Source organism: Neodiprion virginianus, chromosome 6 (genome assembly GCF_021901495.1).
Source record: "Neodiprion virginianus isolate iyNeoVirg1 chromosome 6, iyNeoVirg1.1, whole genome shotgun sequence".
Lineage (NCBI taxonomy): Eukaryota > Metazoa > Arthropoda > Insecta > Hymenoptera > Diprionidae > Neodiprion > Neodiprion virginianus.
The window spans coordinates 21,908,319-21,931,813 of NC_060882.1; the positions used below are offsets into that span (position 1 = coordinate 21,908,319).

Consider the following 23,495-nt stretch of genomic DNA (forward strand, 5'->3'; position numbering starts at 1 on the left):
AGTATACCCGGAGGTAGACGTATTATTAAAATCAGCCCGCATGTAGAAGAAATCCCCCGTTACACGAGAGAGACTTTCACGAGAGTATTTTTCGTCCATCCAAAAAGAGCCGCTCGTCAAACACAGTAAATTGTGAAACTCTAAGCTTTGAACTTTCCAGATGAAAAAGAGATGTCAACAAGTATTGGAGGGTGAAAAAGCCACTTCGTTTTGGTATTTCCGATATCTGTTCATATTATTTCCTATTGTGTGTAACAACACTGTATCCATGCAAAAAATATGGATTTGGAATAATGGAGAAAATAATCATTTCGGAACGAGCCCACGCTTCTCGAGAAGCCTTTTCTCATCAAGCTCCGGGTACGGAGTGGCAGTGAGGTAGGTCCTAAAGGCGCAAGAATATGCGGTGAGAACGCAGAGGAAAAGCCAGAGTCGGGCTTTGGCCAAGGGCTTCCTGCAAGTGGTCCTGGCTGGCTAAACAAACGGCGAGGGAGAGGGCGAAGGATTCGAAGGTGGTTCAGGGCGCGCAAACGCGGCTCGGCCAAGCCGGTACACGCAGCGCGCGTTCCTCCGTGCGAACGTCTGTTCCTGCAGGAGGAGCGGTAATTCCAGTCTGGCGAACGCGCGCGACCCCCGCTATCCTGCACGCGGCGATGACGGAGATGATTATTTTTTTCCTAAAACGTGGACAGTGACGGAGATGTGCAAAAGTAGAGCGAAAGGGGATTGGTGATTATCGTTTGAAAAGCGTGATTCGAGTGTTACGCGGTGATTTGTCCGCAGTCGTCACGCCGTTGTTTCCGCTCTTTTTGGCAGTTTTTCTTTATTCTGCATCGATATTAAAATTCTTGCACGTGGTGAAAAATATCGCCTTACTTTTTTGGGAGAGTGAAAAGTTCGAAGTGGTGTTATACCGGCGAATTACTGCAGCTACCATCTCTGTTAACTAATCCAACGTCATATCGAGGGGAAAGCTTTGTCGGCAGCCAGTGAAGTGGGAAACCTAATTGTTATGCTAACGAGACGTTGCCGGGTCAAAGAGTGAGCGATTAATCCTTCAGTGGGGCACCGTATCACGTGTCACGACTCTCGATCGTCGCTATTTAAGCCTAATTCCTTTGATCAGAGCGAACGTGGACCTTGTATAACACAGACGGGGAGAGTTATATAATCTTGCGAAAGTAATAAGGGATTTAGAAAAATGTCAGTGCAACGCGCAGAGTCATTCGTCTCGGTGAAGAGTAGGCGAAGGATACTTCTTTGCCAGGATACGTTTCGCGAGGAGACGGCGTAACGACGTACGCTCAAATTGCCAATCGCCCCGCACGATACGTCCATCAATTATCGCTCGCCCTCGGGCGCAGCGTTGCGGAATACCACCGAGTGGCAACTAGTGGTCGGGATGTCCGACAAGGAATTCGGTTTGTTCGGTTGAGCGCGAGTGCACCTGGAGCACGACACATGGTGCATCAAGCTGCAGCGCCAAATGAATGACAATTGGGGAAAGAATCGACAGAAAAATATGGCCGTCCTGAGGGTGACTTTTGCGCTACTGGGAGCGACGGCTTACATATTTCACGGAGAACCGTCCGGTTCCGGAGTTGGTGCCATAGGTGCGTGAATTGTCAATGTGTTGTGGTCAAATTCCTCCAGATTGTCATCGTTTTAAGAGTTAATTTTCCGGTGGTGGGCACCTCTTGTCCTAAATTCCAGGTAAACTCCCCTTCGGATATTCCTATCTCTCGCTGTCCCTCTTTGTCCTCGTGTTTCTGGGTATTTAATCAGATCGTTTTATGGTCACTGAACCAAAGAGCGTATAGTTGGAATTAATTTAGAGTACGCGGTACTCTGTGGTCGCTATAAAGCCGGTAGTGATTAACGGTCTCTGGTTTTACCCGAAGACTAATTCCGAGACTCGGGGTCTCGTATACGCGGTCATGTTATTTCATATAGTTGCTGGAATAATCTGTCAAGCTTCGCATTATGAATTGTTTGAGATTCCGAGTGTGCACGGCACATCCCAGCAGCTGGGCACATGTGCCTTCCAATTCCTCAATCAAAATGTTACTCCGCAGCTGGAACCAGCCCACAGAACGCGGTGGGGGATACCCAGAAGTTGACTCACTATACGGAGAAGACGTACTTTCCAGACGTTTCGCCCAAAAATGTGACAGCAATTGCGGGTCAGTCCGTCGTGTTGCGTTGTCAAGTCAAGCATCCTGGCGAGCGAACGGTAAGTTTTCGCCCTTCTCAGCTAGAGTGTCAAAGGTGACGCAGCAGAATGCCCGGGTTCTTTGTCGAAATTTTCCACTCGAGTATCCGAAAATATCGCGGTATTTGAACAGATCGTAGGGATCGAATACCCTACACCCGGTGAGGAAAGTGCCATCCCCATTTAGGACAGGAGTGACAGGGAAACCCGACCCGCGAGGAATTTTATATTATTCCTCTTTTCTCGGTAAGAGCACTCGGAGGTCAAGACGGACGTTAATAATGTCAAGTAGCATACCACCGTACCCTATAAAGCTCCGGAAATAAAATGACAAATGTGACGCGTCCACCATTCGCTCGGCTTGTTGTCAAGTTGTAAAACTACCCGGTCTGGTCGAAACCCTTAGTACAGACACGCTTGATCAGTTTTAAGCTCGGCGAATACAACCTTTGACACTGCAGCTGCCAAGTAGTCCTTCACGAATCGTCCAGCTGGTCGTATAACGTAAATCCTTGCGCTTTTCTAATTCCGGGAAACATCGTGACTTTCGTTTACCGCGGATGCACGTTATTGTAACGCGAGTTCAAGTCGGGTTAAAATGCAGGTCGGCGCCTGTGGTGTCGAAGATTTTTCCTCTTGGCAACCAGTGATACTGTGTCCCAGGTGTCCTGGATGCGCAAGCGGGATCTCCACATCCTGACTTCCTCGATCTTCACCTACACCACTGACCAGAGGTTCGCCGTTATTCATCCGGAGGCCTCCGATGATTGGGACCTTGAAATAGAATATGTTCAGCAGAGAGATGCCGGGATTTACGAGTGCCAGGTGAACACTGAGCCCAAGATCCACTTGGCCATTATGCTCAACGTTCAAGGTGATCCCCGTTTCTAATTACAGTATATCGATAAAGCTCATTCATCTTGCGCGTCTACGTGTAGTAGAGTCTCTCAGAAGATGGTGAAGCCGGCCGAAATAGTTGGCGAGTAACTTGAATAATTCCGTGCGATTGGATATTATGGTCTTACAAAGTCTGTTCCGCCGTTCGGAATTCTTGGGAGTGTTGCAGTCTAGTTTCTCTAAGCTCTCGCACGGTTCTAGGCAGTGCGTTTTATCTCCCAAGAACTTCCATGGCGGAACAGCTAACGGTCAGATTGCTATTTCATATTCACCACGAGGAATGATTCGTGTAGGTTATGTACACAATATGACAACGCTGCTTTATTAAATTTCTTAAAGTTCACGTAAGCGCACAAAAAATTTGTCACAGACGCTCAAGCCAAGATTTGGGGTCCTGAGGAAGTTTACGTTAAGAAGGGAAGCACCATCAGCTTGACGTGTACCGTCAACGTGCAAGCCGCCCCGCCAAGCAGCGTCTTGTGGTATCATGCCGGTGTCGTGATTGATTTTGACGGCCCTAGGTTCGTTTCCAATTTCTCCATCCGGTAACTTAATACAACTCCAAGTATATACGTAACGTCAATTCATTTGAGATTGAAATCGAATATCATCGTTGAAAAAAATTCGCCATCGAGAATGAATTCGACAATTGATTTGGTCCAATGAAAATATAACCAGTATTCAACCTTCAACGAGTGCTAAATCAATTTTGAAGTGATTTGTGCCCTGTGACCAGTGATATCTATCACTTGTTTCATTATAATGACTCACATTTTGCTTTGTCTCGATAAAACAACAGAAACTTGACATTCGTTATACCTGGACAAACCTGTTGGCACGTTAAGTGTATGTAAGTTGACGTGAATGCGGGACATGTTAAATCAGTTTTGAAAACCAGTTGATTTGAAGAACAAAATTTCAGCATATACGCATAATACATAGGTTTAAGAAACACGTAACATATACTGCACGAATTACTTCCAACATTGTACGTAGCGCGATTGTATGGGTGACGTATTCCATTTCAATTTCATTTCCAATTTTTCGAGATGATGCACGATCTTAATTTCGTTGAATATTGTATTTGGCAAAATTGGTGGAGAAGAAAAAATAGTCCCGTAAATAAATTCCGAGATCGCTAAGAAGGGACGAAATGGTAACGTTCGTTGTAATTAACAGGGGTGGAGTATCCTTGGTTACGGAGAAGTCGGAGACTGGCACAACGAGTAAACTGTTGGTTACCAGGGCCGAGTTGAGTGACAGCGGGAACTATTCGTGCGTGCCGAAGAACGCAGCTTCCGCGAGCGTCGTCGTCCACGTTCTGAACGGTAAGCTCTTATCAAGGTGAATATTTGTATCCGAACATTGGATGTGATTTGTTGGTCGAAGGAGGAAGCAGTCGGTAGATAAGTAGGAACTCACGCCGCGGTGCCGGGTAACGAGGACGGTACCGTGAATATTCGAGGTCACAAGACGTTTACCTGCACCGCCTTTTATAAATACGGCGACACTTGGCATATAAATTCAACCGAGCGTTCTACAAGGGCTGGGGTTTAAATAAAGTGCAGGAAGCTCGTAATAATTCTGTTTCGCGGGTTCTCCAGTCGGGAGTTGAAATTGAAATTTTTGTCGCAGGTGAGCATCCGGCCGCCATGCAGCACGGTGGGGGCTGCGGAATTACGCCGAAACTTCTCCTCGCCCTACTCACGCCCTTCGTTGGGAATATGCTGAGATGAGCGATCCGGGGGTAAACCGACCGTAATTCTCGCCGTCAGCTCGATTGAAACCAATTGAAATCCAATCGACCTGAACCGAAGCTACGTGACTCGGTGTGTACAGTGTACCAAAGTGTATATTCAAATGATTGTGATTAACGGCAAATTGCACGGAAGGTGTCTGCCACCGTGATTTAGGAGGTTCGCGTGGCGGTGACTTAGCGATGCTAATGAAACCCTATTAAACTTTAACGAACCCGCAGATCGGACAGTGATAAAAAAAAGAGAGAGGAGAAATAATAAGGAAAAAAAACTGTTCATTGTTTACCGGTAATCAAAAGTGCGTGCAAATCCGAGGGACGATGGAGATCAGTAATTATACACAGATATGATAGTTTGCACGCGAGCCAGTGAAATATTATACATAGGTATATGTATATCAACGATCAACGGAAGAGTCCGTTTTAAATCGAATTTTTTCATTTTATTTCACCTTTCTTTCTCCTTGTTATTCCCAGTGTAAAATTTATATAGCACAAAAAGAGATAATAAAAGTGAATATAATTATTATTTGTCATTGGATTAAAGCGAGTATAATAGCAAGTATCGTATACCTATACATCCACGAATCGAATCTACAAATCCTCAATTAAAACTTGATAACTCTCAATAGCGAGAAGGCGGAATCGTTCAGACCGCGCGCTCTCATCCCCTGAACATATATAAAGAGAGAAGAAGACGATTTCCCCATGATTGCAGAAAGGATCGTAGGTATGGCAGTCGATTGACCGTACCCCCAATGGCAGGCAGTTGACCCAGTTCCCTCGGGATATTTACTCCCCAGTCCCAACACCCAATTAACTTCGTCCCTGTATCTACGTTTATTATATCCAGAGTTCCAGACTTGCGCCCGTTTTCAGCAAGCTCGCAAAATTTTATATCACCGACACGTAACGCGCTGGCGGACCGCTATTATCAGAGAGGTTTGTCGCTAGACGAGCAACCGACATCGTGACTATAATCGCTGGGTGTTATTATCACTCCAACAGCCTGTTACTGGCGCCAAAATAGCACAATAACTTGTCCCATACCGCATCGCGTGGTCGGTGCATTATGCATACAGTGCAAGTTGTGCGGAGCGTCCGCCGCCGCTGCTCACTTTTGCGTCGAGCAGACGTGTGCGCTGGAAACTTTATATTTCCATCCATTCGCGTATACCTGCATATGTTCGCACAGAGTGTATTCGCTAAGTGGGCGCTGCGGTATACGTGCGGTTACGTTGTCTCGGGACCGAGGATAGAACATGCGGAGTATAGGCAGCCTCATTTCATGCAAATCACCAGGAAGCCGCGGTTAGGTGTCCACCGCGAAACCTAGATATAGTAGTTTCGCGAACGGACCATGTGGAATGGAAATTCATGCACATTGGCCACACGGCTTTGGGGGATAGCCACGACACTGTACTGTACGTATAGCTGCTGACTATGTACTACAACTATGGTAACAGGCTGCTTTATGCCGTTTGAAACACATTCGGCAAGATCGTGTGCGTTTCGCGGCGAATACACGGGCGGGTAAATTATACATACAGATAGAATGTGCATCCTGCTCACAGCCGTATAACGTATGTGGAACTCGGTTGTTCAACGGCGCAATATTACTCCCGCATACGTGGCGTCGTACCACCTTCTGCCAAATTGCAGGATAACGGTTATCAAATTTCTTCCAATAAACATCGTGCCTTGTTCTACGGTTGCGGAAGCTTACTTGGAATTTATGCCCATGCTCAAGGTCTGAGATTGGCTCGCTTTGATCTCGGGGGAATCTGCAGGCTGCGTGGGGGGGTGGAGGGGAGGCGAACTGGCGGAGATGAATCTTCGATGAGAAGATAATGGATCACGTTACGCTCCTGCTGAATTTCAATGAACGAGGGGTAATGGTTATAAATATGAATAAATTTTCTCGCAACGTATCGCACCGTACACGTACCTACTTAAATAAATGTGTGTGTGTGTGTGCGCGCGTGTTCCTGATCCTCGATGAAACCGCAGCGTCCTTATCCGATCGTCGCACGCATCTGCAAGAGCGAGGAAATTTCGGGAATAAAATTTATCTACCTGAGCCATCCCGTAACCCGAAATCCGCGAATCTTCGCGCTCTGCATCAGTCAGCTCGCATTTGTACCTTCGGTCCTGACCGCGATTGACACTGCGGCATATCCTGGGAAAGGGAACGATAGGGTCTGGAGATGCGAAATTCCCGAATCCCCAATCCCGGGTCCCGAAACCCGTCAAACCCCTTTAACGAGACCCCTTTTCCCGCGTATAGCCCTCAGAGGATCTCCAACTACTGACAGGACAAAATCATGCATATGGATGTCGGCTCGCATGATATACTTGACAGGTAAATACGATGGCCGCTGGTGTTACTGGTCAGAGAAACTTCGCCTCCTTCCGATTTCCAGGACTTTCATCCTGGATCGGAGTTGTTGACGTACCGTTAGATTTTCGTCCATATACATATCGACGTTGGTATCCTTCTTTTTCCTAATATGCAATCCAAGCTTGGAACGTTAAGACTCGAAGAGTAAGGGTCTCGTTGTACAGAATGACTACAACGAGTTAATTCAAATTATTTCACTTTCAATTATCTTTTTGGAATACAATGACGTATATATTTTGAAGTACGAGTTAAAATATACCAATTTTTCAAAGTATAATAATCGACGAATCCGATACTTTTTTTTTTTTTTTAACGTATACGCAGAATAATGAGTATTTAGGAAGATTTTTTCCAGCGTATAATCTTACATGCATTCTCAATTAAATTTCTATATTCACACATTCTCAATTAAAGTCTCAACCCCGTTATTACAATAATATTAATCAGGAAGCAACCGAGTGAAAAAAGTGAGAATTCCCGTTCGTTTCACGAAAGCTTGGTGCAGATCCGGTAACTTTTGGGTCATAAAGTCGCTGTATGCATACCGTATGAAATTCATACGAAAATTTTCTAAAGTCAAGTATACTAGCTGCGTGTATATATTATCTCTCTCTCCACCTCTTTAACGAGCAAATTTCCAGAACAACTCCGGTGATTATAACACAACATAACTTGATAATTTGAAATAATAGTTTGACATATCCCAGCCTCGGGCGCTAATTATAATACAATAGAGCACAAATATTTTATTCCGGCAGAATTGCGACAGGTAAAACGACCCTATTTCGCGGTGGCTGGGGTGCGTAATACAATACGTTTTTCAACCCAATATATAATTCGATATTTGTCGAACGGAAAACTGGCGCAATTAAAATTAACGAGCTAAAACCAGCTTGTCCGAAGGTGGAGCCAGCGGAACGCTGTGATCGGGGCGATCAGCATCGCCGGTTGACTGGAATATTGGGATGTTGTGTATGATTCGGATAGATTGCAAGTGAAATTACATACACGGTCAGTTGGATGGACAGCGAATCTATCGATATACCGAAACATCCGTATGAGGAGAGGAAACGTGTGAGTGGATATCGTGATATGTTTCTTTTTTAAATATAGAGAATTTCTCAGAAAGAGAAACTGAAAGAGAGAGAAGAAGGCGACGGAAAAATAAAATGAAGGGTAGTAAAACAGGTATATGGAATAGCTGGATGACAGTGCAAATATGCATTCAGTTATTCGCATGAATTCCTTGTCAAATATTCCGTGAAATGTCCTACGAAGTATTTTCTTACGGGTGGGTGTTAAGCCACTTGAATTTCCTCGAGCCGAAATTCTGCGAAAATACGCTATTGCAGGAAAGAAAAATGAAATTTTTACAACGAACGTTACGGTATATATATTCTCTAACAGTTCGAAATATCACGAACACTTAAAAAATCCTCTCACACATCTGTGCCGAAAAATGCGAGGTGAAATTTCAACAGTTTTTACCCTCCCGAGCTGGAAATTGGTTACGGATAATCAAATTGCAATTTTTAATTGAGTTTGTTATCGATTTTCAAGTCAAGCAAATTGCGTGTAGTTACGTAAGCCCGCGGATAATTTCATCCGATTCCACTGCATTTCGAACTATGCGTTTGTTTGGATACACGATGCTCGGCTGTACAGGAAACTGGGTAAATGCGTTTCAAATTCGTTCATAACCCTGCGAGCATATACGCTTCGTAATTACCCAACCGGCGTTCGGCAAAACGAATCTAGCTTTCGCAGCCCTCGATTTTTCCAAGGGAGAAGCGAACGATGTGAAAATTTTCCTGTACATGTACAGATTCCATTGTAATTTTCATTGTGAATTCAAGATCTCGTGTAAAATTCCAAAGGTCTAGGACAATCAACCGCATAGATGCTGGTCAAGGCTTTCTAACCGCGAAGCGGCTGGTTTAATCTCGATATCCTGCACTGCAGCAATTGGCAAATTATACGAAATCGGCGGCTTTAGTCGGTAAAAAAAGTCCGGTTTAATTCAGAGCCGGTCACCCTCTCAACCGGCGTTCGTTATCCGTTTTTTACCTTTTAAAACCGAGATTAAACGAGGGACGCGCTTTTTACCAGATGAGTTTGTGTCCCGCGTCCTGTTCGGCCGAGCAGCGGAAACTCAAGTTGGAGAACGTCTGCATAAGCCGTGAATCGGGGAGACTCGAGTAGTGCAAGTCGTGGTTGAGTCAGCCGCATCTCGAGCGGCTTTTCAGGAACAGGAGGAGAGTAGGTCGTCGATGCGATCCTGCCGCTCCGCGCTCACTCAATTTCTCTCTTTTTCCTTCTGGTCTAATCCATTTGCAGAGGAAGAAAAAGGACTCGCTCGCGCGTGTATTTTTCGTCGACAAATAATACCGCGTGTATGTGCATATACGTAAATATATACGTATATACGTACACACATGTAGATGCGACTAAATATGAAACTCTCCTCCAGCTTTACGATTGGAATATTGTTTGCTTTATTTTTCAGCGACGAAACGCGGAGGGAATCACTGCGAATGTAGTATTCATAGCAAACACACAAAGTTGCATGGACGTGGAACGGGAAACGGCAATCGATTAGTCTCCGCAGTTTCGAATTGTAATGTTACAAAAGGCCAAACTACAGTTCGACCCTCTCTCCGATCGCATTTCGAGGAGAGCAACGTGCAACAAAGATGTTTTCTTACGATGCACAGACTGCAGTTCACTTTTATTGTCGCCGATGTAGGCATCTACGTATGTATGTAACTATCATGCATATAACATGCGTACATACATACCGTTCTGCAGGAGATCGCGCTATTTTACATATACACCGTACAAACTTTACGTTGAAATAAAACTTCTACGTGCGGTGCACTTGACTAAATACATATATTCCCCTAACCGTACAAACTTACAGACGGCTGAACGGATAGTGTAACGAGTATTGTCTTTCCTACTTTCTACGAGTTTGAACCACCAAGAACTCCCGCGTTTTCTTTATTAAATGTAATTTTTGGTCGATCCGTAACATAAAATTCTTAGCTGCACATACGGATCCCTTAAAATGCATGAACCTCTATTAAAAAACGACCATTCTTTCAGAGTCACGTCGAGTTGCGGTCTTTCTTTTCGGATTCGCATGGTTGTACAGTTATTTACTTCTTAAATGCGGATAGTTTCTACTGCATAACATATACTTAATGTTGATGGCAGTGAGGCAGACTTACGGACTCCACAAAATTCAGGAGACGCCGTAATGTGTTTTTGTCAGACTGTCTGAGCCCCACCGATCCGAGAGTTTCGGACACTAATAAGCCTCCGTATTATTTCCGGACCGGATCTTAGCAGCTTCCTTTCTACTCTCGGATACCAAAGAGGGGAAATAAGACCTAAAAAGTGCCAGCGGGAGATCTGTTTGAATAAAATTCCCTTCGAGGAATCACGCCGGTTGGTTTACTTCACGGAAAGTCTGTTTCAGTTATGTCTGCTCGTTTACCTGGGCAGAGAATAACTGCAATCAGAAAAAAAGGATAACAAAGCAATAAATGTCCGAGACTCGGATGATTTTCTCTGTATTTGATTTGGTTGCAATTTTTCCTGCGCACGATTCAATTACCAGGTCAAGTAAGTCCACTAATAAACTCAATTTAAAGCTGTAAGATGTACAAGTTTGGAATAAAATTGTTAGCGAAAACTTAAAAGACGGTTAGCGAATCTATTTAAACTCACTGCCAACGAAGTATCGACTACCATCGATTGTACTTGCATTTCGTTAGTTCACATCGAGTTGCGAGCATAGAACAACTTGCACGACTCTGAGCAAAGTGTAGCTCTGAACCGGCCTCATTTTATAAAACCTTATCTTGAGGATACTTTCTCCGAGTGCTTTTGTAGACATGGCATCAAAAGGAGGGCTGAAAAGAAGAAAAAGACCCAGTTGAGAGCGAAGAGTGACGAACAAATCAGCGAGGTACATTAACAACGAGACGTCTTGATTTCTCACCGGTGTTTATTCTCGTATTTTAATAAAGTCTAGATTCGATGGATTTCAGATCCCAGACGTGTAAAGCCTTACTTTTAATATCTTTAGACCACAACTGCCTTTATGAAAGAGATTTTTAAACCGACGAGTAGCGAAGTGGATTTAAATTTATTACAACCAAGTGTTGGTAAAAGTTTGCAAAGTGTTTTAGGTAAAATGAGAGAGGCTGGAATTCAGTAAGCACGTTTTTCGCGAGGCAATTTATTTCTCTTGACAATATCTGGAATCTTTCTTATCTGAACGGATGTTAAATTTAATCTTCCGTAACGCGATAGGAAAAAGATCAACTCGTTCGTGAGAGTAACTTGGATAGCTGAGGAAACTGTTGAGCTTTTATACTCGGTAGTGGACCTTTCTCACCCTGTTGTCGCAAAATCCACCATTAGATCCCAAGCTCCTGTCGTTGGGTACGTGACAACAACTCTGCGAATAATTAATCACCGACAATTCCGGCTCAAAGAAACTCTTCGAGCTTCTCGTTTGATTGAAAAAAAGTTGAAGACGTATTTGAAAAAGTCGCAAGCTCGTGCAAATAACATTATACGCTTGGCCGGCTTGCGGAACTGCGCGGAGAGGTGAAAAACGGGTCGAAGAAGTTACCCAAAGCCAAAAATTTTTACTCGCGAAGACGGGTTACACAATTGAGCGGATAACCGGAGCCAATGAGGCGTTAGTTACGCGGAAAATGTCCAATCCCTTTGCGTCATCGATAAGGAGGCCTTATGCCTCTTTCAAGCGATAGTCCGCTGCATAAGTCACACCCCAGAAACCCGAATCGACATCCTCTTCGCACCCGTTGGATATCCACCGCAGCTCCTTTCGCTTTGCCTATTCGAACCTCCGCTGGCGGTGCAGAACGCACGAAATGACTCCTCCTTTCTTCACACGCCATGATCTCGGATTAGCATTAACCTAGAAAAAGGTAAAGTTGGTATAAAAGGAACCGTGGACGTGGCCGTCGTAAAACTGAAAGCTGTTGACGCGCCAAAATACCGCGAAAACCTATGAAAAAAGGTGCAAACGTTTAACAATCGAATTTCTCAACGTGAGGCGCGCTGTCGACTGAAAATCTCAAGCCGTTGCCCGACCCTATACGAAGATTCAATCTTGGGTTTGATTTCGACCTTATTTCTGATTTGAAACACCAAGTCTTGAGGTGAGTGAACGAAACAGCTGGAACAGCCAAAAAATGAAAAATACACAGTTTGAAAAAAAAGTTTATAAATCTGGCAGGTGAAATGACTCAAAGAGGGCAGATGCTTTGTATGTTTGATTCCGTTATTCCAAGTGTAAGGCACCTTATTATACGTGTGGCGCAGCCGGAGCTATTTTCCCCAGAAACAAGTGCAGGGAACAGAAGAAAATATTGGCAATTCATCTCTTCGAGGGAAAACTTATGCGGAACTCCGAAGGCAATCAAAAATACGGAGCAATTTCTGCTAGAACTCGAGAGTTCACCCGTCTACCCTTATTTCTCTCTCTCTCTCTCTCTCTCTCTCTAGCTCCCTTTCTCTTTTCCTAGTTCTTTTTCTTTTCACTTTTTTTACCGACCAACTTTCGGCTTATACGTTATTTTTTTTAAACGTTTTCCCTGGTTCGATTTTCAAAGAGTCAAACTGCGTTTGGAGAAAAAAGATGGAAACAACATCCATGTATTAATGAAAGTACTAGACACAAAGTTCAACGGCCCGAACCGTCCCGAGCACACATTCGCAGGATCAAAACATCATTGTTTATCGAGGATGTAGAGGGGCGGCGGTGGTTCGTGAGAACGGGTTAATTGTCACCCGATGACTACGGCCATTACCCTCGTCGACGGTCGTTATCCTTCGGCAACATCCGGCATCTCCCGATCAATTAACTCGAGTTGCAAGACATGAAATGGCTGGTAACAGGCGCTTCATGGTTTGTTATAAGACCCGCAGAAAAGACGAGGCTTCAAGTAGCAGGAATAAACGGTACATTCAGCCCCGGAAAGAAGCCGCAGCTCAAGAGCTGTAGGAAAATCTAAAAGGCGAGAAGATTGTTTTGTCAAACAATCCAAACAGATACGACAATATCATATCGCACCTTTAATTTCCCTGGAAGTGGTAATTTTATGCACGTTATTTGAGATTCATTTCTGTTTTGTACCTACTTGATTTTCAAATGAACATTCTGGCACTTGCTTGGTTCTCGGGTTACACTTGAAGCTATTCTGGGCTTATGTCCACGTAGAAAGGAAAGCTGAGGACTCATCACGGCGAACTTTGAACCCCGCAAAAGTGCTGAGATTATACCAGAATTTGAAAATGTGGATCATCACCACCTTCACTGAGATCGCCTGTGCATTCAGCGATATCCACTCACGTTCCAGACATCTGGATGATTTTTGCTTCTTGCAATTCGTGCCGATGAATCTCATGGGTCCAGACATCCAGGAAAAGTGTTATCGTGATTTTCGAAAGGAACCCTAGAAATAATCATGACCTTCAAAATTTTTGTTGGTTTTTTACTCACAAGCCTCTCAAGATGATGACATAATGACAAGAATACTAAGTTTGACTTACGTACACGTATATCTATTGAAACTCGAACTTTAGATTGTGATTCTTAGGTATCTCAGGATCCGTTTGTGATGGAAGAAATCGTTGTACTATCTACAGATCAATTCCAGATTTGAACTGCACCTAGTAAAATCGTATATTCACAGTTGAATATTGATTTTAGTCACGTTTCATCGGGCCCTCGCATCCTTCGGTGATGTCTGTCACGGTACATTTTGCATGCATATATTCTAGGACTCGTGACTTACAAGTAGGTAGCAAACTTCTGAATACAGTGGTGTGTTACATATGGATGTTTCGTTCTGGAACCTGACACGTCGTCTCAACTAACAATCAAGGTAATTGAATGGATAATTGTTCTGTCAAGTGTTGCGCAGAGTTCACCGCGATTTCATCGGGGCAGGGTTGAAATTACGAATTGGAAAAACTTCAAGAACGTCAAATTCCGAATTGTGCTATGCGTCTTCTAGTATCTGGAAAATAATGTATGGCTCGCGCATGAATCGACGTTTAAAAATAATTTCAAATGTCTAATTGTAAAACGTTCGCCAATTATTCAGCTTGTTTCTACCTTCCGTGGAAACTCGATCCATGAATTCATCAATTCTTGCTCCATTCCGAACGAATTTAGGATCGTGTTTGGCAGTAGTCGTGCACCCATATTGCCTACTCAATAGTGCCGAGGGTTCAGCTTGAGGTCTGGTAAGGCAAAGGATAACTGGCCTTTCCGTACCACTTCGCCCATGCTAACTTGAGTCGAGTTTTGATTACACTCGAAGCGTATCGTCCGAAATTAATTAATAACTTCGCGGACTACATTAAATTCTACATTGGCGCCTCCCATGGTTACTCCGGCAGGAGTCCAGACCAGTTAATAATACCTAGGTAGGCGAACAATATCAGTCTAGTTAATAGCACTGCAATCTTCGTCTGTCACGAAAAAATTGCACACCGAAGTTAAATAATTATAACTGCAATTGAAATACTATTACCTTTACAGGTTATGAAAATTCTACCCGCGATACCTTTTTTATGTAACTCTAACGGCAGCTCTGGCCATCGAGTAAGTAAAGCCAACAAAAGGCAGTTAAGAGCGCGGAGAAACTTTCCGGGGTGTTAAATAAACTTTGCGCGGTAGTTATTTCATAGCAAGATAAAGTTTTCCGAACCAACCATGTGTGAATGTCCTGATCGAAGTCGAGCTTCGTTAATTTCCATAACACGAGAGGATAAGTGGCTAAGTCCTGTTGTTCTGGCTAATAATCTCACCGACTGATAACGATGTAGAGATTGGACGGTGAAACAACTGTTGGCACAGCCAGCACTCTCAAAAAGTCCATGTCGCACGTGCATGAAAAGCTCGGTTCGCGTTCTCCATGGTAATAGAAAACCCGGAGCAGGCTTTCCACTCGAATCGAGACGCTTCGATCCGTCGTCGGACTTTGATCAACGTCAGTGCAAATGCAAGGCGACAAAGCTCTGACTGATATCTGTATCCACGTATCTATTTACTTGATAAAACGGCGTTGCGGTTTATTCGAGCACCCTGAACGGGAAAAGCAATTCGTTTAAAGGAGCTGCAGCTGCAGCAGCCGGAATACGTACGAGTGTAGATTTCTATAGAGGAGAGATAACGATCCTGAATCAGTATTCACGAAGAGAACTACAAAAGGCTGCGTCAATGACTGTTAATAAGCCTGCAGGTAAATTTTTGGCATTTCCTAAGAGTCGGCCTGGCGTGTTAATGCATCGAAAAAGGGTGCTTTTCATTCGCGAGTGACATCGGTAAAGAAATCCCTGGTGTCTAATTGAGAGCCGAGTCAGGGGTTTGGGAGTATTTCTGTGGATGAGAGTGCTAATGAGTCTCTCCTGGTTACGGGTCTAAATTGCAAAGGCACGGGGCTCCGAACCTCTTCCCTCTGCAGCATCGCGATTTCTTCCGTGTCTTCACCCTCCTGCATCTCGTTAAGCGAGCGTGAGCCTTGAATCGAGCCTGGTAAGTAAATCCAGGAAGCGTCGGTGGGATTAAACTGAGGATAAAAATTATTCTTATTAGGGTCACGACTGGCGTCTACCTTTGACCACGTTTAGAAGAGGGTTGGATACTTTCCTTCGGAGGGTCTCCTCAGCATCCGGTTTCGCCTGTAGCTCCTCGAGGTCATAGTTCCGCGTCACAGGGGTGGAGAAGACAAATGAAGGACGTTGGATCTCACTGATAAATTGCCTATTAGCTTAATTAAGTTTCGTACAGAAATAGTAGCTGGCTCCGAGGTTCGCCGTGATTCTGCACGCATCTGGTTGCTGATGAGAGATCGACTGTACAGTTACAGAGAGTGAAAGAAGTTCTGAGAAATACCTTTTTCGCATCCTCCAGCGTCGGTGATCCTGACGCGCCAGAAATCGTGGGCGAGTGCAACCCAGCCCATGCCCATCCCAATCTTTCTTGATCCTTGGACTCTGGGTTGGATAGATAGCGAGCTTTGAGCTATGCGCGATGGATGAACTGGATAGGCACTATCTGGTCAGTATCACGAACTACTTTGATCTCTATAACCGGAGCTGCGCTCCTTCTTTGAAAATGCTTGACCCGCGTCAAGCTGTACATCCAATAAGCCGCAGTTTAATTAAACTAGGTTTAAACCTAACTCTCGAAGGACGGCATCGGCGGCGTACTTCCGAAACTGTACCTAAATCGATTATCGAACTTGCCTCGTAACTGCACTGTAAGCGATTACTGTTTTATACCGTACTATATACGGCTTTACGCCACCAGCTGCTCTGTGTGCGCGACGGCCTCTCGTACGTGTTTCTCAAAATCTGTGTACGTGTCTGTAGGACATTAAGTACACTTGCTAATCGCATTAACATCGACCAGCAATGGCCATATTGGAACGCGAGTAACTTCGACTACTCCCACACAACGTCGCCACTCTGGTTGCTACGCCTCACGTCCTAATAACGCGCGTACCTGCCTTTACTTGTCAAGGGTGTATTCTTGTCTATAGGTGTGAGACTGTAATGCGCACAACCCCAACACGCCTTGGCGTGTGTTCGTGACGCTGCTCAATCGCTTTACGCAGTTCACGCTAAAATGTCTGGAACAAAATTTGAATTGGTCATAGATTCGCAGCATTTATTAAAGGGGCGGTGTAATACGAAAATTAAATATTGACATTAGGTTTTCACACTTAATTTTTATACTGCAGGTGTCGTTTCGTTGTTTTTTTTTTTATAAGTATATTTGTACATTGGTATCGAATCGAAGTAATTCAATCGACGTTTGTCGGTTGTATTATTGAATGACCAGAACGAAAAATAACGTATAAACTACTCGAGTTTACGATGATAATTTATGAATCATAATATTTGCGAAGTAACGTTTGTACGATTTCCATATCTGCCAACGTTGTGCAAAGCAAACGAAATCTTCGGAAGAGATATTATTTTCGTTTGGATGAAATTGATCGGGCAACAATATTCAGTTCGGCTTTTATATGCCGGGAAGAATTGAAGCAGCTGGCGCGGCAAGTACCGTCTAATTACAGGGAGATTCGGAAATGTTCTCGTTGTGCATAAATTACATAGCAATGTCAGTCAAACGAGTTAGAAGACTTCGACTCTGTGTCAAGTCTTGTGTACGATCGGTTAAGAAATTACGCGATGGAGTTTGCATCGTGTCGAGGTGACTTCAGGCAGCGATGCGGGTGATTGGTGGACGTGGTTAAGGAATAAGGACCGAACTAAGGGTAATCTCGACTAGGCTGGCATTAATGGTCGGCCGCTTTCCTACCCTAATTAACCTTAATTCTAATTAACTAAACTCTCAGTTAAAACTAACCTTTCGCTAATGCGCGAGGATATCATAAGATATAATTAATTGTAAACCTCTTGTTTACTCAAATGCTTTCTCGCGACGTTCGCGTTCCAATCTTCGCCCCAGCCTCGCGGATAAATGCTTAAGGCCATTTTAGGCACGTAATTAATTCCTTCTTCCTTTATTTCAATCGATTCGTAAATCCAGCCTGGCCACCTTCTCGGACTTTAACCCGGTGTGTAAATAAATCCATACACATATACATACCTGTATACCTATATCTTTCGTACAGCAGTAATTGAAGAGCAACACTGTCGGATTAACACGACAGCAATTAAAATCTGAGAGGAATTTACCGGCCCAGAGTAAAATGGCGTAGCCAACCGGTACAGATATACTCACCCATAGTCACACACCCGTCGACTCGGTTGCCCCGGACTTTAGATTTAGATTGACGCGTTCAACGATACCACGAGGGTGAGATTCGGCCCCCGCTGACACTTCGGAGTACTTAATGCTGCCGCCTGTCCGGCGTAATATATGTCACGAAATGCCCCTGACGCGACGGTTCCTTTTTCCCTTTATCTTCTCTCAGGGTCATTGGTTCACTCCTGCCGTACACGTCTCGCCAGTCATATTACACACCTTCGAAAGTCCCAAACGGCCGGATGTATCAGCGTGCAACCACCGGTATATTACGCTGTAAGAAAAATGGTACATAATTTTCACCGCCATCTGCACTATGAGGCATTTATTTCACGTAGAAGGACACGCTTTTTCAAAATTTCTGGTTACGCTCAGGGTGGATGGGAGCAGTGGAGAGGAAAGGAGAGGAGAGGAGAGAACGTGAGAGCAACTTCACGAGAGTATGATTTAGTGAGGCTACCTTGGAGTGCTGGGTTATACAAATCACATTTTGGGCAAGCAAGCCTCTTGCTTGTCCTCGGACGAAGGAGGACGAGAGTGAGAGAGGGTCGCGAGGAAGCGAGGAAGCAAGGAAGTAAGGAGGAGCTCGGATGGATCGCGGTGGGGTTCGGTGCGAAAGCTCTTGAAAGCAACGCCGGAGAGAGGGACGAGATGACTGGAGATGCCTCCGGGTTAAAACGTTACCCTGCGGCATACCCAATTCCATCCGTCAACCCAGAACTCGCGGTGCTTCCCTGCCGACGAAGAGGACAAGCATACTCAAGCACCCGTAAGTTTACTCATTCCACAAGGATAAAATCAACGCCGCGACGTTTTGATATGATATTTAACTACCGGGTGGTTGAACTTTTGTCTCAATTTGCTGCAAGCAAGTCAAAAGTAAACGAGTCTGAGATTTTGTACAAGCTGATTGATCGTTAAACGACCGTTAATCCAAACTTTTGTTCAGAGGTAATAACTGAACGTACTTTTTTATTTGCAAAGCTAATAAAGCAAAGGAAATATTTCAGACTTGGGTGAAAAAAATTTGTTAAAACTATATATATACGAATATTCATCCCCGAGCGTAATATTGATTGAAAGAAGTTACTTTATCCCAGGATTGAAGGTACAATAAGATCTGAGCTTATAAGTAGATTCGTGAAATACGCGTCGATTTCTATATGTATCATCATCTAGGTACGAGTGCGATTATCCCATCGATAAAACGTGTACATATATAGATCGAAAAAATCAATTCCGGACGTCGCACCGTGGCTACATATTACGGATTATTTTTTCCATCTCCTGACAAATTGGTGGCAAACCTAAACTTATTTCCGGTTATTTGCGATATCGATGCGGAGATGGTGTCCTATCCGATGGTTGGTTAGCCTTGAAACGCGTTTCGATTCAGGCTGGACGATATTTGTCACCGGGTGTTGGACACAGATCGAATAAAATTCTGAAACTTGATGTGGAATTCATTCTGTTCTTCAAATAAAGCTTAGGTGTAATAAAGTATAGGTATAGGTATCGTCGCGGACGCGCGTGAAGTCGATATTGAACACAGTGTTATTCATTTATTCATTTATTCATTTGCTTATTTATGTATTTTTTAGCTCGATGGACGAAAGATAGCCGGCCCAGTCTCTTGATGTTCGTGAGCGAAACCTCCGGAGATTTTTTCGACGAAGCCGAGGCTTCGCTGTTCTATTTCGGTCTGGCATCCTGCAGCCCAAGCTATTCGTCTTAAACCGCGGCAGCGCCCAGCGACAGCGAAATATGTTCCGAAAAACGTGGAGAAATAAAAACAGAAACAATCCAGCAACGATACATATATTTATATTATCGAGTTGAATTATTTATGAGCGAAGTATAATGAATAATTCGTACTATTTTCTCTTTTATTCTATTTTTATTCTTTTCATTTTTTTCCCTTCTGCACCGGTTGTTACAGAGCGTGAAACATGGAAGCATTGGAATATTATTTTACTCGGATATAAAACGACAGGGGGATAAATATCTGCCAATTTACGTGAGGTTAAGGAAAACGGAAGAAGAAGGAGAAGGAAGCAGCGAGAACACGGTCACGATTTCTCGGAGCTGCTTCGGGTCAGAAGAGACTCGGAAGGTTGAAAGGAAAGGGGTTAAGTTATGCGGGGAATGCACTATACACGCAAATGTGGGCTTTATTGAAGAGGAAAGCGGACCAAACCGTTATAGACCCACCTCTGAGCTTCCCGCGACCAAACGACACTGAAAAGCGGAAATACTATGAACACGCACGAGACCTGAAGACGTAGAGGCTGTCCTGACTCGAGGTTTGATTTGCATTTCGATATTTGTTTTAAATGATTTTTCAAAGAAGGGCGAAACGTAGGGAAAAAGGTAGAAGAATAAGAAAATGAAGGAGAACTGAGCTTCGCGAAAGAAGATGGCGCAACGAGATGCACGAGAGAATCTTCCGCGTAACCAGTCGTTTATCTTCACTACTTGAACCACCGGATGATAAAACGGCTCTCTTAGCTGGACGAAGGACGCGAGGTGCTTTTTCACAGACATTTTACTTGCCATATTCGGAACAGGTCCTTTATGGTAATGAATCTTCGAAACAAGCCCGTCCGGGATTTACGGAGTCCAGAGTAATAGCTCGGAGGATGCAAACCCGGACTGCGGGCTGAAAGTCACTTTCCAAGGAGACGTCATTTCTTGTAATAGACGGATCTGAGAGTGTTAGAAGCTCTTCCTCGGTTTTCACTGCTTCATTAATGTCGCAATCACGAACCTGCAGAAGACTTTAATATATTACGGTTGAGCAGATCGCGGGTATAATATAGTACACACAGAGAGACGCGTAGAAGACTTGTGGAACTATTTAAGTTTCAGTTCTGAATGAAGAAAAAAGGTTTACTTTGAAAAAATATCTGGAACGGTGAGATATTTTATACTCCCTTGATGCGTAACGGTATCGGTATATTTAGTTTGACTTCGTCTTTTGCACGCAAAGTAATGAAATTGCGGCGTCGTGTTTTGGTTCGCAAAAATTAAAAAATTATCTTGCCCACCAGCGTGACTACACAAAACGACTTCTCTGCGGCGCCGTAGAATTAAGAACACTCGGATTTTCGTAGTTAATCTCAACTTTTCCCTCCTCACCCTTACTTGGTTTGTCCTCTTTTTCTTGCTTACTTCCTTCCTTCCTTCCTTCCTTCCTTCCTTCCTTCCGTTGCTTCGTCCTGCTTCTCGTCTTTTTGCCCTTCATTTTAATAACTAATTTGAACGTGATGAGAATCCTTGCCTCTCCTCTAAACTTGTATCAAAAGTTGAATTTAAACTTTTCAACAGTTTTCTATTTTCTTTTTTTCTTCTTTTTCAACGCCCGTGGTTCCAATACCCATTACACGAAGGCCTCGATCAGGGAACATGACAAGTTCTTATAAGTTGGCTACAACTCTTGTGACCATAACAGAGCCCGGGATGGGAGTTGTATTGAGTTAGTACAACTTATCCGCGGGGGGTGCCAGGGCGTGGACAGCGATGCGGAAATTGCCTGTCAGAAAGTCTTTTGAAACATCGAGATTGCTTATTGTCGCATTCCGTCGTGTTTCATGATCTCTGCAAGAGAATGGACCACTGATGAATACAGGACATAGATTCAGAAATTCAGAAAATTTTGCCAACAACAACAACTGTATGTAATATGAAGAGGCAATGAGGCAAGTTTTAGTTATCTTGAGTTTTGGTGTAGCCGTTTGAAGAGTTCACTTGATTCTTGACCGAAATTTTTGGATCCACGACAGGAACCGTATTCTCAAAGGGCGTGTTTAAAGCGTCTGAAATAACATCGTTTTCATGTAAATTATCGTCCTCGTAAGTTTTCAAGAAACAAAACGAATGATTGACAAAATGAAACAAAGCTATTATTCAATTCGCACAGCGTCTAATAGATGGGCCGGTTAATTGGCACAACTTCGAGGGTAGGCACGGTTAAAAATAAACCTTCGCGAAGTCTTTTCAATAAGTACAAAGAGGGTTGAAATAGCAGTTTCAACGAATCATGTCGAACTTTATTTTTTTACAAAGTTCTGCCAGCTGTACTGTCAGTCATAAACTTAAATTGCACTTGTTAATCTCTAAGTGGATACTGCGAGGAAATTGATGAAAGTCCTCGCCAAAGTAGCGAACACCGTCACTTTATGCCTTGCCTAATTGGCGAAATAAATTCATCGTTACCTGCAACACTTGGTAGAATAAATAAAGGTACTCGTACTCTTCTCTCGCATCGAGTAGCCGAAAACGTCGGTTATATCTTACTTTACTGAATCGATACAAATTTCACCATTTTTTTTTTCAGACACCCCAACGTATTGGAATTCATTCGTATTCTGAACAGGTTTCATCAACTTTAAGTTTGCCATGCTGCAACAACAGATGGTAGTTTTGGGATTGTGGTATAATGGGATCAACGCGCAGCTAACCCTCACTAACTTTGTTACAAATCCTTTGGCGTAAACTTGGAACACAGGCAACGATGCGTCCGACTCATTTCCTCTCGCGATTAGGATTTCTCCTCAACAAAGTCCGGTACTTGGGTTGTGAAACGTCACACCAGCCGAAATAACCGACGATACGAAACGCGGCTCGAGTCAACTTTGACATTGGTTCACCCTTGAATTGCCAGTTGTAAGTCGTCTTGTCTTTCGCCTTTTTCACAAAGATATAATGCCCTCTTTGATTATGATTCTAGGTAGATCGCAATAATTAAGACATCATTTTCTCTCCGTGGGATGGCACCAGATAGCCAGGCTATTCAATAGCGAGAGAGAGGGAGAGAAGGAGAGCAAGAGAGATCTTAAAGGTGGGTGGTGATTAAGAATGTGAAAAGGTTTTCACCACGGGCACGCTTCTGAGAGTGTATACGTAGACGAAGAGCACGGCAAAGAGACGCATTCTTTGCTAAATTATTCAATTTCCAAAGAAGCGTTCTGATTGCTCTTTATTCTCAATCGTCGACGAATAGAGTGTTCTTTTGCGTGCCGTCATTCGAGGTACTTTCAAAGTTCCGAGAGCTACGCTCGTCCCCCTCCTTCCATTATTTCCTTTTGTAGCAACCACTCGCAAAGCCTTGTCAAAGAGCGTTTTTCTTTTGTCTCTCTCTTTCTCTCTTTTTTTTTGATACAGAATCAAATGAAATTCGAGGAGACGACGAAGTGAGAAAAAGGCAGGTAGGACGTAAAACGATGTCAGGCACTTTTTTCGGATGGATTGACACGGCGTGCTTTCAAAAATTGCCATTGACGCTGGCGGTAGATCCGTGTAACCTGCTTCGTTGGGCGTTATACTTGGCGAACCGTTACTTCCATTCAAATTTCATATTATCGACAACATGGAACTGCAAATGGGGTTTTACGATAGC

General features: G+C 43.8%; 2 protein-coding genes across 4 annotated transcripts in view; one reads left to right on the forward strand and one right to left on the reverse strand.

Annotated features, from left to right (window-relative positions):
- The window catches only part of LOC124306718 (lachesin-like), a 57,605-nt gene extending 39,260 nt beyond the window's left edge, over positions 1-18,345 (reverse strand). For 2 of the 3 annotated variants that reach the window (XM_046767656.1, XM_046767657.1), the window contains exon 1: positions 18,074-18,345. The gene's annotated coding sequence lies outside the window, so the exon portion shown is untranslated. Of the gene's footprint in view, positions 1-13,448; positions 13,764-13,864; positions 13,981-14,105; positions 14,331-14,428; positions 14,739-15,126; positions 15,429-18,073 lie in introns of those variants that run through there. The other variant, XM_046767655.1, reaches the window with a different exon arrangement.
- On the forward strand, positions 580-5,356 carry LOC124306722 (zwei Ig domain protein zig-8-like). The gene is made up of 6 exons (XM_046767663.1): positions 580-1,613; positions 2,076-2,233; positions 2,876-3,086; positions 3,480-3,630; positions 4,289-4,437; positions 4,745-5,356. The coding sequence occupies exons 1-6, from the start codon at positions 1,487-1,489 to the stop codon at positions 4,843-4,845; spliced, it is 897 nt and encodes a 298-aa protein (XP_046623619.1). The 5' UTR covers positions 580-1,486; the 3' UTR covers positions 4,846-5,356.
- Positions 18,346-23,495: the final 5,150 nt, after the last annotated feature.